This window comes from Myotis nattereri (assembly GCF_964212035.1).
Source record: "Myotis nattereri genome assembly, chromosome: 5".
In the NCBI taxonomy this organism is placed as follows: domain Eukaryota; kingdom Metazoa; phylum Chordata; class Mammalia; order Chiroptera; family Vespertilionidae; genus Myotis; species Myotis nattereri.
The window spans coordinates 6,057,151-6,073,877 of NC_138080.1; the positions used below are offsets into that span (position 1 = coordinate 6,057,151).

The following is a 16,727-nucleotide window of genomic DNA, read 5'->3' on the forward strand; positions in this document are numbered from 1 at the left end:
AAAAGGCCCAGAGGGAGGGAGCAGGGCGGGTGGGAAACCCAGGTGGTTCAACAGGCCTGCGCGTGACAAAGGAGGCGGTGGCAGGAGGCGCTGTCTGAGCTGGAGACTGTGATGGACACGTCCGAGTGAGAAACATGCCAGCTGCCCGGTCAGGTTCTCACCTCTACGCTCTTCTCACTTCTTTCACGAATTAATTCATTTTGTTCTCTTAATTGTTGCTGTTCTTCTTGAAGTGAAAAAATCCGGTCTGTTGCAGCTGAAAGCTGATTAAGAAAGATTTTTATATTTCTTAACATCAAAATGAATCTTACTGTTCAAATTAAAGTCTAACATTTGCCATCTTCACAACTGACAATTTATTTTCACGTATCAGATATTTTATCGCTATATCTATCTATCTATCATCTATTTTTGGTTAATCTTCAACCGAGGATATTTCTTCCACTGACTTTCAGAGAGAGTGGAAGGGAGGGTGGGGGGAGAAGAGGGAGGGAGAGGGAGAGGGAGAGGGAGAGGGAGAGGGAGAGGGAGAGGGAGAGGGGGAGGGGGAGGGGGAGGGGGAGGGGGAAAGGGAGAGGGAGAGGGAGGGAGAGGCGGAGGGGGAGAGGGGGAGGGGGAGAGGGAGAGGGAGGGAGAGGGAGAGGCAGAGGGAGAGGGAGGGAGAGGGGGAGGGGGAGGGGGAGGGGGAGGGAGAGGGAGAGGGAGAGGGAGAGGGAGAGGGAGAGGGAGAGGGAGAGGGAGAGAGAGAGAGAGAGAGAGAGAGAGAGAGAAATGGTGATGTGAGAGACACAAGCGCCCTGATTGGGGTTGGGATTGAACCTGCAACCCAGGTATGTGTCCATGACCGGGAATCGAACTTGCCACTCTTCGGTCGGCAGGCTGATGCTCTAATCACTGCACAGCACCGGCCAGGGTTGATCGTTTATTTTTTATTTTATTTCCTTGTTTTGAATAGGTCAGTGGTTCTCAACCTGTGGGTTGCAACCCCTTTGGCGGTCGAACGACCCTTTCACAGGGGTCGCCTAAGACCATCCTGCATATCAGATATTTACATTACGATTCATAACAGTAGCAACATTACAGCTATGAAGTAGCAACGAAAATAATTTTATGGTTGGGTCACATGAGGAACTGTATTTAAAGGGCCAGAAGGTGGAGAACCACTGGAATAGGTAATACATTCACATGGTACAAAATTTCAAAGATATAAAAATATGTATGATAAAAATCTCTCCCACTCCTGCCTCTAGCCATCTCTGCCCTCTCCCAATTTTCTTGTTTTATAAAAGTAATAGCATACTGCATTATGGGGCCAAAGATTTATGGATACAAGACATTAGAAATAGTTTGAACATTAAAGATATAGTTTAATAAATTAAAATGGAAGCATATAGTAGAAATATGTCATGACTGAAATGTTTACAAAAGCTGTTAATAATTTGAGAACATACTTATAAAACCAACATGGAAATAAAATAAGTCATACAGTATTTTCTCACCACTTAATTAAAAAAATCTACTGTGTTAAAAATACTTAAATATATATATATATATATATATATATATATATATATATATATATTCCACATGATTAAAAATAGCTGTCACTTAGCCAAGGGATTAAGTTTTTTCCCTAATTCTTTGTTCTTTTCAGTTTCTCTAGCCAATGAGAGGGGGATTAAAGCACTCGGGGGCAGGCATCACCGCCACACCTGCGGAAGGCACCTTCCTCGCCTGGAACGACTTGGCGTTTAGAGGTACACCCACGGAGCCCTCCTTATCCAACATGTGAACACAGCCTGGAGGGAGGCGGTGAGGCTGGAGGAGAAGGAGCGAGGCGTCTGCGCTTGGTCCTTGGCTGTGCTCTTAGCATCATTAACTCCTGGGGGCCTGGAAGCACTGAGCTCTTCGTCTCTTCGTCAAGAGCGTCTAAGTTCACTCGGACTCAAAATCCAGAACTGGGGTTTGTAAACACAACGGCTGTGCCCACATGGGAAACTTTAAGGCTCTGAAGGAGGTGCCAGTTGCTAGAAGGGAGGACACAGGCAAAAGCCATGAGCTGATGCCCGTTCCACTCTCTGAAGATGCAGAGAGCACACCGTGACGAGAGGTACGCTTTTCCTAAAGGACATTTTCTAATACAATTGTTTGCCTTTGAAAAAAACACACACCCAGTCATTTAGTTTCAAAAGGTAAGTCAGACCCTCCTGCCAGGCAGGCCCTCGTCTGGGAGAAGGACCGGCTCTGGGGCTGTGCTATGGCGACCGTCTCCGGTGCCCTCCACAGGCCGCGGCCGAAGGAGCCACAGTCGTACGCTATTAATCCGACGTGCCCTGTACCACAGTGTGAGGTGTGATTACCCTCCAGGGTGGCGATGAGAACTCACACCTGCCCGGCAGCGGAGGCCCGAAGGCCCAGCCACCGGGGGAAGGCGAGCCTGTTCCAGGCACGGCCGGTCTCTCCTGCGAGGCCTGCTGTGAGGGCCGCTTGGATCTCCCCCTCACAGACCGGCTGCTCCCCTGAAAGGGTCTCAGCTGCCCCTCAGGAGAGCAGGCCCGTCTCCACGGAGCCGGCACTGGGACCTCCACGCAAAGGCGTGCCTGCGACTCTCATTTTGGCTGTGACTTGCCTCCACCGTGTGGGGGTCCGCGCTGCGGCTCCCTCACAGCCCTCCTCCTCCCCAGGGAGACCTGGTGGGGACATGGGAGCAGCCGGGACGCTCCCTGTGGGAGCTAACAGGAGACATGTGTCCACCCGGAGCCTGCCAGGCAGTTGGCAGCCAGCTGGCTTCCTCGGTCAGCCCTCCTTCCTCCTGTCCTCTCATCCTCTCTCTTCCTGGTGAGAAAGCAGGGAAAGACCACACTGTGGGAAGGCGGTTCCGTGCTTCTGAGGCCGACACACAGGAGTGGGCGGGCTGCGGTCTATCTCGGAAGGGTCCGTGCCGGCTGGGCAGCAGGGAGATGAAGCGCATCCCGGGAAACGTGCGAGAGGAGGAGAGCCGCTCACAGGAGCTGAGCTTTTCCAGGACGAGTGCTGTGAGGACTGGCTCACGGGAGCCGTCAGGGCAGAGCACATTCTGAGGATGTGAAATCTGAGAATGCCTGTCCCACGTGCAGCTCAACCCAGGTCAGCAATTCGGTGCCACTAGCCAGCAGCTCTGGTCGGGGGCACGGACTACACCATTTCCTTAACCTCAGGCCGTTCTGCTTTAAGAATTTCAGTAAGTTACCAACCTCTTCTTGAAGCTTCGAATTAGTCTTTTCCAAGCCATCTATCTTGGTCTGAAGATCCCCAACTGTGCAGCTACGGGAAACACAATATCAAGAAATGTGAACTTACAAAGGCTGACTGCCTTCCCAACCCGTGAACGAGAACAGAGGTTCCTAGATTTCCTGCAGGAAGTGGAGTCAAAGGGCCTCCAATGAATTCGGGTGACAATTCTAGGTACACGTGTGTGTGTGTGTGTGCTGTACACTTGCTAAAAAGTGTCCCATGTTTTCTTCCCAACACAATAAATGGGAACTAAAAGCATTGGCAGTCATATATCTAATGTAATATTCATAACAAGACACTGGTACTTTGGGTAGTAGGATCAAAGGTCATTTATAATAAATATTGTAATACTTAAAAAATACATATTTTTATTGATTTCAGGCAGGAAGGGGGAGAGAAAGAGAGAGAAACATCCATGATGAAAAAGAATAATTGATCGGCTGCCTCCAGAACGCCCCCTACTGGGGATCAAACCCACAACGCAGGCAAGTGCCCTGACTGGAATTGAACTGTGATCTCCTGGTTCATAGACTGACGTTCAACCACTGAGCCACGCTGGCCGGGCAAATCTTGTAATACTTTGCCCCATTTTTCAAATATTCTTTAAGTACTATGTACTACTTTTCTACTGAAAAACATGTAAAGAGCTAAAGAAGACCTGATAGACAATACTAATAACCACCACAGAAATCACAGTAGCGTCTTTCTGTTTGGACAATGTGCCAGGCCTGTTTGCTATACGCACTTTAAATGCATATAATCCTCCCACAATTGTGTGAGGTAAATTTTATTAACCTATTTTACAGACAAGAAAACCATAACTTTATAAAGACTTACTCAAGTTCATATCCCTATGAAGGGGCACCGCGCCTGAAGCCAGGCCGTCTGGCCTCAGAGCCTGCACTTGTAGACAACGGGCCCTACTCCAACCTGCTGCTTGTGCCTGTGGGGGGACGAGCCACACTCTCAACAAGGCTAGAGAACCAGGGCTCAAGAACTGAGAGGGAGCTTTTCAGCAACAGGGAAGCAGGGGAGATCCCGCCAGGCTGAGGATGGCGGACCTGACTGTCCTTCTGGCCCTTTGACCCCCCCCCCTGAAATCCCCCAATAAAAGGGTTTGATTCATCCCCACCCCAAAAAGAACTGGGTGGAAGAAAAGTAAAAATACAAGGACACAAAATGAAAAGGGAACAAAGCAAATGATATAAAGGGAACTAAAAGTTTAAGAGTCGACAACTGTCAATTCTATACCGATTATATAGCTTAGAAAATATTAATAACATTTACATTTTTCTTAGGAAATATAAATTACCCAAACAGACACATCCTCCAGAGAAGAAAACCTAGATGAACTACCAACTAAGGGAAATTGATACAGTGGCACAGTGCTGTCTGTGTCCAGGCTCTGAGCTTCCAGCATCCGAGAGCAACTAACGCTCATGGACTAGGAGGGTCCAGTTCCCAGGCACAGAGCCAACGCAGAGCTTCCCGGTTTGCTTCGTGAAGCTGCACAACCTCACTAACTCGCTAGAGCAGCGGTCGCCAACCTTTCGGACTCAGGGACCGCCAGAGGTCTGCGGACCACCGGTAGGCAAGAGGGCGAGAACTATAGGACAGTTAGGTCAAGTTCCCTGGTAAGAGAACAATTAAATTTTAAAGCTAGGATCAAGAAGAGTTTATTTCTATGATCCAGGAATAGCTCAGGATGAAGAAATCTATGAATCAAATAGATCACATCAACAGGTTAAGGGAGAAAAGTCACAATTATCTTATTGGATGCTAAAAACTCAACACCCATTCCTTATAAAAACTCTCAATAAACTAGGAAATGATCAAGAATTTCTTTCAAAGTAACAGCCAGCATCAGGTGAGCTTAGAGCAGCACTTCCCCGGGTCCATCCTGAGGGATGCGGCAGCTCCTTGGCCTGCCTCACCTGCCCCTGGGCCGGAGGCCGCCCCTGTGAAGTGAGACTGCACACGCACGCTCTGAAGGGGGTTCAGAGAGCGAGTGCGTCTCCCAGCCCAGGCCACGGGGAAGCTCCACCTCTCCACTCCCATCAATACCTCCAGCGACTGCTGTTTCATGAGATACGGCAGCAGCGGCTTTCCAATTAAAATGAAAAATCAAGATAAAGATGCCGGCAGTGGCTACTGAATGCTCTCGAAGATCTCGCCCAGTGGTTTGCAATCCTTTTCCTCCTGCTCCCAAACCTGGAGGGAGGTGTGCTGACTCCCAGCAGCACGATGCTCCCCAGGGCAGCGATTTTCACCTAAGTGGCTGTGGGGAGGGGTGGAGACTCAAGGTTTTACTTATTGGCTCTAAACTGTGTAACTGCACAACAGGAAGAACTGAAGAAGCCCCAAAAGCTCTTTATCAAGACATCATACTGCTCCAGCCTGTACCTGTGAGCATGGCACGATAACCCTTCTTCCTGGTGTGGAAAGAAAGTGAGTTAGAAATACACGGCAACTCAAACAAGTTCCACGAAACAATTATCGGGCACTGAGAACGGACTGTAACCCGGAGAAGGGGGGAGCCTTACCTTAAGTGCCGGTTCAGTTCTTCCACATAATTTTTCTGATCAAGGACATCGGTAATTCTTTCATGCCTTTTAAAAGAGCAGGAGAAGAAATTCTTTTTACTAAGGACTGACACTGTGTAACTGTCCCTCAACCTTGGAGTCGCCTGGTAGGGGTAACAATGTTCCCAGGAAACCCAGAGAGATAGCTTAGTGCTGTCTTCATGGCCCCGAGGGCACAGGGAGCAAGGCCAAGGGGGAGACAGCAGCTGGGCCTTGGAAGACATGGAAACACGCCTGGAGAGCAGGCTCCTGCAGACCCCCCCCCCCCAACTCTTCCCCTTCTGCCCCTACAACCGGCTGGGTATTTGGGAGGATGAAAGCCATGAGCATGCAAGGTGGAAACACCAATAGCCACATGCAAATGGCTCCCACGGTGGCAGATGAAGACACCTTGCTATACTGAAGGAAGGAGGCTGGCTTAGAAAAGAAGACCACACGACTTCGAAACACAAAGCTGATGGGTCTGCATTAAAAAAAAAAGACTTTCCCTGGCCGGCATGGCTCAGGTTGAGCACTGACCTATGAACCAGGAGGTCACAGTTCGATTCCCGGTCAAGGGCACATGTCTGGGTTGCGGGCTCCAACCCCAGTAGAGGGCGTGCAGGAGGCAGCCAATCAATGATTCTCTCTCATCATTGATATTTCTATCTCCCTCTCCCTCTCCCTGCCTCTCTGAAATCAATAAAAGTATATTTTAAAGAAGACTTCAGTATTTTAAAGTTAGCCCCTCACATTCCTTTACATTCATACACACACATGCACATAAGTAGGATCCTTCCACACAGGCTCACTCCACTGGACTGGGTTTGTTTTCCAATGCTGTCACTTTTTTCCTTTTACCGTTCTTCACTTTACATAACTCTCCCAGGTAACCCTGACCCTGTGGGATATATACTGTGTGCACATAATCATCTATCGATCGTGTGTGTGCACGCGCGCGTGTGTATACTGTGCAATTAAAATATAAAATATGGACTAGGGATTTTAAAAAATGGTATTCATATACTTCTCAGTATCATACTTTTCTCACTTAATAATGCCTTGTGGAAATCCCTCTAAGTCAGTGGTTCTCAACCTGTGGGTCGCGACCCCTTTGGGGGTCAAACGACCCTTTCACAGGGGTCGCCTAAGACCATCAGAAAACACATATAATTACATATTGTTTTGTGATTAATCACTATACTTTAATTATCTTCAATTTGTAACAATGAAATTGGGGGGTCACCACAACATGAGGAACTGTATTAAAGGGTCGTGGCATTCGGAAGGTTGAGAACCACTGCAGTCTAAGTCAACAAGACTAGTAGCTCATTTTTTTAGTCTTCATGGAATATTATGGATGTTCTATAATTCATTCATTCAATTATTCCTTTACTGATGGATAACCTGTTTATTTCCAGTTTTTTAAAATATAAAGAATATATTTTAAGTGTAAAGTAGGTGAATCCTTGTATTTAGGGTACATTAAGCATTAATGGGGTTCCCTCTGGCCCCTTTCTTGGTAAGGTGTGCGGCCAAGGTGCTGAGACTAGGGGGAGGGAGTGTCTTTGTTGGAAAGAAGATTGAATGACAGGTAACAGACGCACATAGTAAAACAGTCAAACACGACCCAAGGGTTTACAGTGTACCTCCCTTCTGTTTTCTTTCCTCCAGCAGCATGGCTACCAAGTCTATGTGCCACTCTAGAACAGTCCATGGGTACGGAGGTGCAACATATATAGTGTTTTCTTTTTTATCATAACATAAATGGTATCAGGTTTTACATGTTGTTTGTTTTCTTCTTCTTTTTTAAAAAAATATATTAGAGCCGAAACCGGTTTGGCTCAGTGGATGGAGCGTCGGCCTGCGGACTGAAAGGTCCCAGGTTCGATTCTGGTCAAGGGCATGCACCTTGGTTGCAGGCACATCCCCAGTGGGAGATGTGCAGGAGGCAGCTGAGCGATGTTTCTCTCTCATCGATGTTTCTAACTCTGTATCTCTCTCCCTTCCTCTCTGTCAAAAATCAATAAAAATATATATATATTTTAAAAATATATTAGAGTCCCAGTGCACAAATTCGTGCACGGGTGGGGTCCCTCGGCCTGGCCAGCGATCGGGAGGTTGGCTGGCCTGAAAGAGAAACCGCAGGAGGTTGGCCAGCTGCAGGGGGTTGGCTGTGGGTGTGCACTGACCACCGGGGGGGGGGCGGGGGGGGGCAGCTCCTTCATTGAGCGTCTGCCCCCTGGTGGTCAGTGCGTCATCATAGCGACCAGTCAACCAGTCATTAGGTTGACTGTCATAATGATCGCTTAGGCTTTTATATATACAGATATTTTTATTGATTCCAGAGAGTAAGGGAGAAGGAGAGAGAGATAGAAACATCAATGATGAGAGAGACTTATTGATTGGCTGCCTCCTGTGCGGCCCCCACTGGAGATGGAGCCCGAAACCCAGGCATGTGCTCTGACTGGAATTGAACCCTGACTTCCTGGTTCATAGGTCAATGTTCAAACACTGAGCCAAACCAGCTGAGTGTCCAGGATAACTTTTAAAAATAATTTTTTAAAGTATTTTTATTGATTTTTAGAGAGATAAAGAAAGAGGAAGGAAGAGGGATATATAGAGAGAAACATCAATGAGAGAAAAATATCATCAATCGGCTGCTTCCTGCACAAAACTTACTGGGGTTCAAGCCAGAAAACCCAGGCGCCTGCCCTGACCGGAAATCAAACCAGTGACCTCTTGGTTCATGGGTCAACGCTCAACCACTGAGCCACACCAGCTGGGCCAGGATAACTTTTTTTAGAAGAATGCTTTTGTTAACAAAGATGAGGGAGAGTTCCACATGGCATGAAAGACATCAAAGATAACATTAGGATCAAAGAACAGTTCCATGGGCAACTTCCTTATATAATAGTACCATCCCATTTACCTTCAAACAAACTGCATAGCAAAATACATGACCAATGGCCCTGGCCAGGTATCTCAGTTGGTTAAAGTGATATCCTGATACGTCAAGGTTGCAGGTTCAAGCCCTGATCAGGGCACATACAAGAATCATCCAATGAAAGCATAAATAAACGGAACAACAAATCCATGTTTCTCTCTATCTCCCTTCCTCTCGCTCAAATCAGTTAAAAAAACAAACAAAGCACCAGCCAGTGTGGTTCAGTGGGCCTCATCCCAGCACTGAAAGGTTGCTGGCTCGAGTCCCAGTCAAGGCACAGGCCCAGGTTGCGGGCTCAATCCCTGGTAGAGAGTGTGTAGGAGACAGCCAATTGATGCTTGCTTTCTCTCTCTCTCTCCCTCTCCTTTCCTCTCTCCCTAAAAACCAACAAAAAATCTTTATAAACGCAGCCCTGGCTGGTTTTGCTCAGTGGATAGAGTGTCGGGTTCAGTCTTCAGGTTCGAATCCTGGTCAATGGCACATACCTTGGTTATAGGTTCAATTGCCGGCCCCAGCTGGGACACAGTGTGAGGCAACCAATCAATGTGTCTCTCTCACATCCATGTTTCTCTTTCTTCCCTTCTCCCCTCCCTTCCACTCTCTCTAAAAATCAATGGAAAAGATATCCTCACTCCTCGGTGAGTATTAAAAAAAAGTCATGACTAACAAAGCTGTATGTGTGGGGCATTAATCAAAGGCTTGACAGGAGACATGAGCAGACTCCTCCGAGGGGGAGCGGGAGGGGCAGGGCAGGGAGACGGGGCAGCAGGAGCGGAGAAAGTCCACTGGTAGTCTGCATTCTGTAGTGCACAATGCCTCAAACAAAGGGAAAATTAATGTATCACCTCTGTAATTCAAAACAGACAAAGAAGAACTAGAATTTCAAACAAAGCTAAAACAAGTGTAGCATTCTTGCTGGGATTTCATTAATAATGTGAACAACAGCATACAATCCAGTACTTACTCTTTGCCACCATCAAGATCCTGCATATCCTTAAGGTAGAGGGAAAAATCGATCACTCCAACCTGTTCAAAATAAAACACACACGTTTAAGTAAAAAATCACCTTCTCACTTTCCACACAAACCTTACACTCTTTAGAATTCTGGTATTTACTGCCCTGTCTCTTTCCTACAAATACTTAGGTTAAGAAGCTCTATAAAATATCAATCAATCAATCAAACAAGTCAAAAAAAAATTACCCCACCACACCCTTGTAGAAGAAAAACTTACTAAAAATCAGAATTTAAAGAAATATTCTGAAATTTTACCACCCAGTTAAGATTAGTTTTATGTATTTATTCAATAATCAAGTTTTGACAAAAGATCAACCAAGTTCTTTGGGTACCAAGTAATAAAAAAGGGAGAGACCTAGGCTTTAGACAAAAACGGTGACCTTCACTAAGACTCTGATCCCTTGCTCCGGGACTGTGGGGAAATGGCCCATCGGTATTCCAGGAAAATTATCTGCCGCTGCGGGCACCTAGAGAGGATGAAGACCCCTCACACGTCTCAAGGTCAAGGGTTTTGTCCAGAAATAAAGCACCTGAGAGAGAGTGAGTGAGGGTCCTTGTCTGCCATTGTCCACTGCAGTATATGTGAAACTATTCCTACTTGAAATATAAGAATATTGGGTCCACTGATAGAGAAATGTTTAAAGTCATTTTATAGCCATATCACAGAACCCTAGGCAACCATACCAAAGAATGCAGCCGATGGAAATGCATTTACACAAAGGAAGTTCCAGGATAAAATTTTAAGTCAAAAAATAACATGTACAGCATTAAACTCCTTCTCATAATTCCACTTGTGTTAAAGCCAAAGCTATGCAGGATGGTTTTTGCAACTTCTCTGTAGCACCTCCCACTAATCCATATTCCTGACCCTTGATCCTGGGCAGCCTTCGTGCCGGTCTTGATGAGTTAAAAAACAGCAGAAATAGGCCCTGGCCAGGTGGCTGTTGGTTAGAGCACTGTCCTGTAGACCAAAATGCAGCAGGTTCGATTCCCGGTCAGGGCACATACCCAGATTGCAGGTTCGACCCCTGGTCAGGGCACGTACACACGGCAGAAGAGGAACATGGGTTAAAAAGAAAATGATGTGCTTCAGCAAGCAGCAGAAACGATGGCTCTGACTTCTGCAGCAGATTACCGAGGGCAATACCAGCTTCTTCCCAGCACTTTCTCTCGGGGCACAGACCTTTGAATTCTGGGCTGCCATGAAAGTCTGGCCAAGCTGAAGCCATCATGCTGCACACCAAACGGGAAGACCACCTGGGGACAGAGAGGCCAAGAAGCCCTGCTGTCCCAGGCAGCGCGTGGCGCCTCCTCGGCCTCTCCCAGCCAGCGGGGGCAAGCCTTCGTGCTGCCTGCCCAGCACCCAAGGAGGAAGGGCCCTGCTGAGCCCAAACCCCCAGCTGTGAGATACAGTGGTGTTATTGTTCATGTGCCTGTTGACTTGTTACACAGAAAGAGAAAACCAGAAGAGACTGAATTTGAACCAAAACCTATGTATACAGAAGTGCATTAAAAAAGTAGAAAGTTCAAGAAAGACACCCCTCCCTCCCCGGCCAACTTTTACCGTTAACTGTGGGATGAGAGTAGGAGAGGGGAGGGGAGAAGGACAGTTTGAATTTCACGTTTCATGCTTTTGTATTAATTAATGTTTTTTTTTCAAGAAGCATGTACTTTTGAAATAAAAAAATAACTGAAAAATATATATTCAAATGAAAAAAACCAACAGAAAGAATGAGAGAGAATATCCAAAGTAGAAGTGAATGGATAAGAAAGCAAATAAAATCCTCCTCCCAAAGCAGAATTAATACAAACAATAGCTGCTTCTTCGAGTTCAACAAAGTAGACTAACCTCTACCAAGTATGATCAGTATTTGGCAAGTGCACGATATTACATGTGAGGAAGGTGAGATTTTATGATGCTGTAAGAGAATATGCTCATATAATAATTGATCTGAATGAAACAAATGACTTATGGAAAAATGTAAATGACTGAAAAAATAGTTCTAAGAGTTAAGAAACTGATACATTAACCAAAGGCCAAGAAAAAACTTAATGTGATAAAAGAACTAGGACCAACAAAGGTATTAGGAGTGGTCATACCAGCAAGCCTTCAGAGAAAAATAATTCCTGCTCTAATAAACTGCTGTAGAAAACAAGAGAAAGGAGACTGTCCAGCTTATTTATGAGGTTAATACAATCCTTCCCCTGGACAGTGACAAAGACAGTATAGGAAGGGAAATTCAGAACAGTGTCACTAATACCTGGAAACACAAAAATTCCAAATAAACCAGAGGCATATGAAATCCAGAAACACACTCAGAGAATAATGCATGGAGACTTATTTTAGGAAAGCAGGCATAATATCACACAGGAAACCAGTGAATTAATTCAATTATATTTATGAATTAAAAGCAAATATGACATTTTAATGGATGGCAAAAACAGTATTTGATTAGCATTTAATGTTCACTTTTCATAAAAACACAAAGTAAATTAGAATAAAACAATACTTTCTAAACATGAGATGGAGGACTCCTCAGACATCAACAGCAAACACTCACACTTTATGGTGACAGATGAGAGGCATTGTGTTAAAGAACAGAGCAGGGGCTCAATCACATCTATTATTTAAGACAATTCCCAATCTTTATTTTGGAATTTGACAAAATGATGTTCAAGTTGAGCTGGCAGAATGGACAGCCTGAACTCTATTGAAAAAAGTATAAAAAAGTGGGCAAGAGGTGATCTACCAGAGTATAAAACAAACCATGTAGGCCCTGGCTGGTGTGCTCAATGGTTAGAGCATTGGCCTGTGTGCTGGAGGGTTGCGGGTTCAATTCCCAGTCAAGGGCATGAACCCAGATGCGGGTTCACTCCCTGCCCCAGATTGGGGCACGAGCAGGAGGCAACCAGTCAGTGTATCTCTCTCACGTTGATGTTTCTCTCCCCTCCTCCATCCCTTCCTTCTGCTCTCTCCGAAAAGCAATGGGAAAAACGTCCTCAGGTGACGATTAAAATAAAAACCAAAAGCAAAACAACAACAACAACAACACATATGGCTCTAGAAGTTAAAAGACTGTGCTTCTGGCGTAGGAATGAAGAGATCCAGAGACTAACAGAGAGTCCAGAAATAAACTTCAGTGTATTAGATATTTCACACATGATAAAGATAGATTTTATTTTATTTTTTTCAGGATACAGAGTTTATTCAAAATCCAGGACAGACTGGCCAAACTGCCTTCAACAACATGAACAGAAAGCCTGGGGAAAAGGCAAAGTTGTTATAAAATCACTGGAATTCAGTTCTTTCCACATTACAAGTCACCAGGCGGGCAGTGGAATGTGCCATCTTCCCTCCACATTAACAATACTGAGCCTGTAAAAGCTGGTATCAAAATATACATCCACGTCACCATTTGCTGCCCCTCACGTCTTGTAACGTATAAAAATGTGTAAACTTATATGCATGCATATAGGCCTAACACAGACAACGGGGGGGTGAGGGCATAAGTGGGGGGAATTGAGGATAATGTGGGGATAAGGACATATATGTAATAACTTAATCAATAAAGAAATTTAAAAAATTATAAATATTTGTACCCTAAAAAAATAAATAAAATAAAATAAATGTTTATGCCCTTGTCTCCACCCAGACATGGAAGCTCAGGGTTCCAGCCACAGAGGAGAGGGCGGGGCCAGCCAGCAGGAAGTCTGGCCTATGCAGAGAGAAGCCCTAGCACCGTGAGTGCAGGGCTGCACGAGGTAAAGGAGACAGCGGAGACTCGAGGGCTGCTGTCCCACCGTAAGAGGCGGACGAAAAATAGAAAACTTTGGTCCAAAATTTGTAGGAAAAAAGAAACCCTGAAAGTGTGAAGAATCCTGGTCCTCATGGAATTTCAAATTAGTAGAAAAATAATACATCATACATGATATTCAGAAAATTGGTTTACCACTAGTAAAGAAATCTAGACTCATACTGCACACTATGTTAAAACAAATGACAGGGAGATTATTTAAATGTAAAAAATATAGTTGATTTAAAAAATAATTTTTAGGTGGGGAAGGACTTTCTAAGCACAATACCTTAAAAAGTATAAAGGAAAAGTCCATTAAAATTGATTGCCCCCAAAAATTTCTACAGAGAAAATCCGCTCTGAGAAATCGGGGGGAAAAAAAGGATGAAAAACTCAGAGAAATGGGAAAAGAAAATAAACAGGTAGTCAAAAGCCGAACCATCAATGGCAGATAAAACATGAAAAAAATACTTGACCTGGCCTGGTAACTGTTAGTGAGAGCGTCGTCCCCAAGATGCCGAGGTCGTGGATTCGCTCCCCAGTCAGGGCGCACACAAGAATCAACCAATGAACGCATCAATAAGTGGAACAACAAATCAATGTCTCTCTCTCTCTCCTCAAATCAATCAATAAAAAAAGAAAAAGAAAAAATACTTGACCTCCCTAGTTCTCAAAACTGTAAACTTGAGAATAGTCGCTTTGTCTATCAGACTGAAAAAGACCAAGCTGGTTTGGCTCAGAGCACAGAGCATCGGCCTGCAGACTCGGGCTGGGTTCAATTCCGGTCAAGGGCACATGCTTGGGTTTTGGGCCCCATCCCCAGTAGGGGGCATGCAGGAGCCAGCTGATACATGATTCATTCTCATCCCTCTCCCTCTCCTTCCTCTCAAAAATCAATAAAAATATATTTAAAAAAAGAAAAAGAAAATAGATGGATAGATTCCCAAATGTGTAGCACTGGTTCAATATATGCCCATGATTCAATTCTTCCAGAAACATGAAAATCTTATTAAAAAAATGTTTTGCTGGTGTTCATCGTGACACCAAAATGTGCATACTTCGACAAACAATCCCCAAATTTTTCCTAGGGAAATAATTGGACAAGAGTACAAAGAGGTATGAGGCTGTTTATAATATTGTTGTTAAAAAATGGAACCAACCTAAGTTAATAAGCATTGCTTACATAAATATGGTACATCATAAAATGGAATACTATGCAGTCACTTAAAATGCCTTACATCATCAGTGACACTGGGGGCTATGTGGGATATGTTCTTTAAAAAAATTACCGTAGTGTGCTTTAAATAACCATATTTTGATAAAATACACACACACATACATACACACATCCTGCTTATTCGGGGACTGGAAGAATATATACCAAAATGTAACACTGAATTAGGTATCGCTGAGTAATGGGATTATGTGCGATATTTAATTTCTTTTAAAAAATACACCTCTGTATTTATTTATTTATTGTATTTTTTTGTTAATCCTCACCTGAGGGTATTTTTCCATTAATTTTTAGAGGAGTGGAAGGGAGGGGGAGAGACCCAGAGAGAGAAACACTGATGTCAGAGGTACACACTGATAGGTTGTCTCCCGCACCCACCCGACCACGGCCAGGATCTTCACTGGAATCGAACCCAGGACCCTTCAGCCTGTGGGCCAATGCTCTATCTACTGAGCCAAACCAGCTAGGGTAAAAATATACCTCTGCATTTAAAATAATTTGTTCAAAATGCAAAAACAACAAAAATATGGAGAGAAAAAAAAGCTGACCTTGGCGTGGAGGGATTAGGGAAGCTGTAAAGCCTTCAGGTCCAAACATGTGCTGGGCGAAGGCCCTTCTTGCCCTGAAGAGGGTCAAGGGCGGGACGGGCCAGGGTGCCTTTCCCGCTCAGACACCAGGAGTCTAGTCCTCAGCCCTGGTCACCTGCTCCCAGCCTAAGCGGGTGCCCCACCTCTCTGTACCTTACTTACTATTTTCATTTGTGCCCCATTTTATTAACTTGACTTCCCAAACCTCTCCTGACTCTCTCTCCCGACTCCTCATCCAACCTTCTGGGACTTGTAGGCTTGTCCGCTCAATGTTCCGCTGTGTCTCTTCTTGGCCACTTCTAACTCATGGCCTGGATGTGAGACTGGTTGTTCTCAAGCTCTGACCTGACCATTTCACTGGCTAAAAACCTCCAAGAGCTTCTCAAAGCTCAAAGGACCATGTGAAAGCCTTTAGCCTGGCACTGGTGGCCCAGCATCTGAACCCAGCCTTCACCTTCACCTCCCTGTGGGCATCTGGGCTCCAACTTTGGAGAGCTCGTCCTGCTCACAAACATGGGTGCTTTCTGTGAGCCCCAGCCCAGCGCTCTTCACCTTCCCCAGCGCTTCCCTGCCTACCCCAGCGCTCTTCACCTTCCCCAGCGCTTCCCTGCCTACCCCAGCGCTTCCCTGCCTTCCCCGGCGCTTCCCTGCCTTCCCCCGCGCTTCCCTGCCTACCCCAGCACAGCCTTCGGTCAGGCACCCCCTGTGCCGGTCTGAGGGTCAGCACCGTCTGCAGATCCTACATACAATCCCTGGCCTAGAGAAGTTATTCCGTCAGGATCCAAATCCCCGCTTTACCTGAGAATCCAAGTCTTCTCCTTTCAAGCAGAGATTGGCATCAAGAACATTGAGTCCCACCAGCAGACCGACGATCACCATCCCCTCTTCCTCCATCATTAATGCCTCTGGCTCATAAAACTCACTGCAAGAGATTGGTGGCCAGGGGAGCCATTCAGGAACGTCCTCACCACCCCTTCTCCCCACCCCAACCTGCCTTTCCACCTCTCAGCTCATGGCCTGACTGCCAGCAGCTCCCTTGTGTGAAGTTCCTTCCGCCTTTCATTCCCTCTCTTGCTGCCAGTCGCTGCTTCTCCTCTGGCCTCTCTTCCCTTACGGCTTAGAGAGGGCTCCTCCTGCCTCTGGTCTATGGTGAACTCCGCCATTTGGACCCTGGACCCCAGCCCTTCTCATCTCCTACATTCCTGCCCATCACTCTGCCCCCTCTGTCCCTACAGGCTCCTTTCCATATTGCTGAGAATAACTCCCGCACACAAGAATAAAATTCTTCCTTCTCCCACATGTCCCATGGCGCAAC

At 45.7% G+C, this 16,727-nt stretch overlaps 1 protein-coding gene across 1 annotated transcript in view; it reads right to left on the reverse strand.

Annotated features, from left to right (window-relative positions):
* RUFY1 (RUN and FYVE domain containing 1) overlaps nucleotides 1–16,727 on the reverse strand; it is a 56,189-nt gene that overhangs the window by 25,447 nt on the left and 14,015 nt on the right. Inside the window, exons 5-9 of the mRNA XM_081091945.1 lie at nucleotides 16,211–16,334; nucleotides 9,746–9,807; nucleotides 5,817–5,882; nucleotides 3,234–3,303; nucleotides 162–263 (exon numbers count right to left, since the gene is read on the reverse strand). Coding sequence (XP_080948071.1) covers nucleotides 162–263; nucleotides 3,234–3,303; nucleotides 5,817–5,882; nucleotides 9,746–9,807; nucleotides 16,211–16,334 — 424 coding nt within the window. The remainder of the gene's footprint in view (nucleotides 1–161; nucleotides 264–3,233; nucleotides 3,304–5,816; nucleotides 5,883–9,745; nucleotides 9,808–16,210; nucleotides 16,335–16,727) is intronic.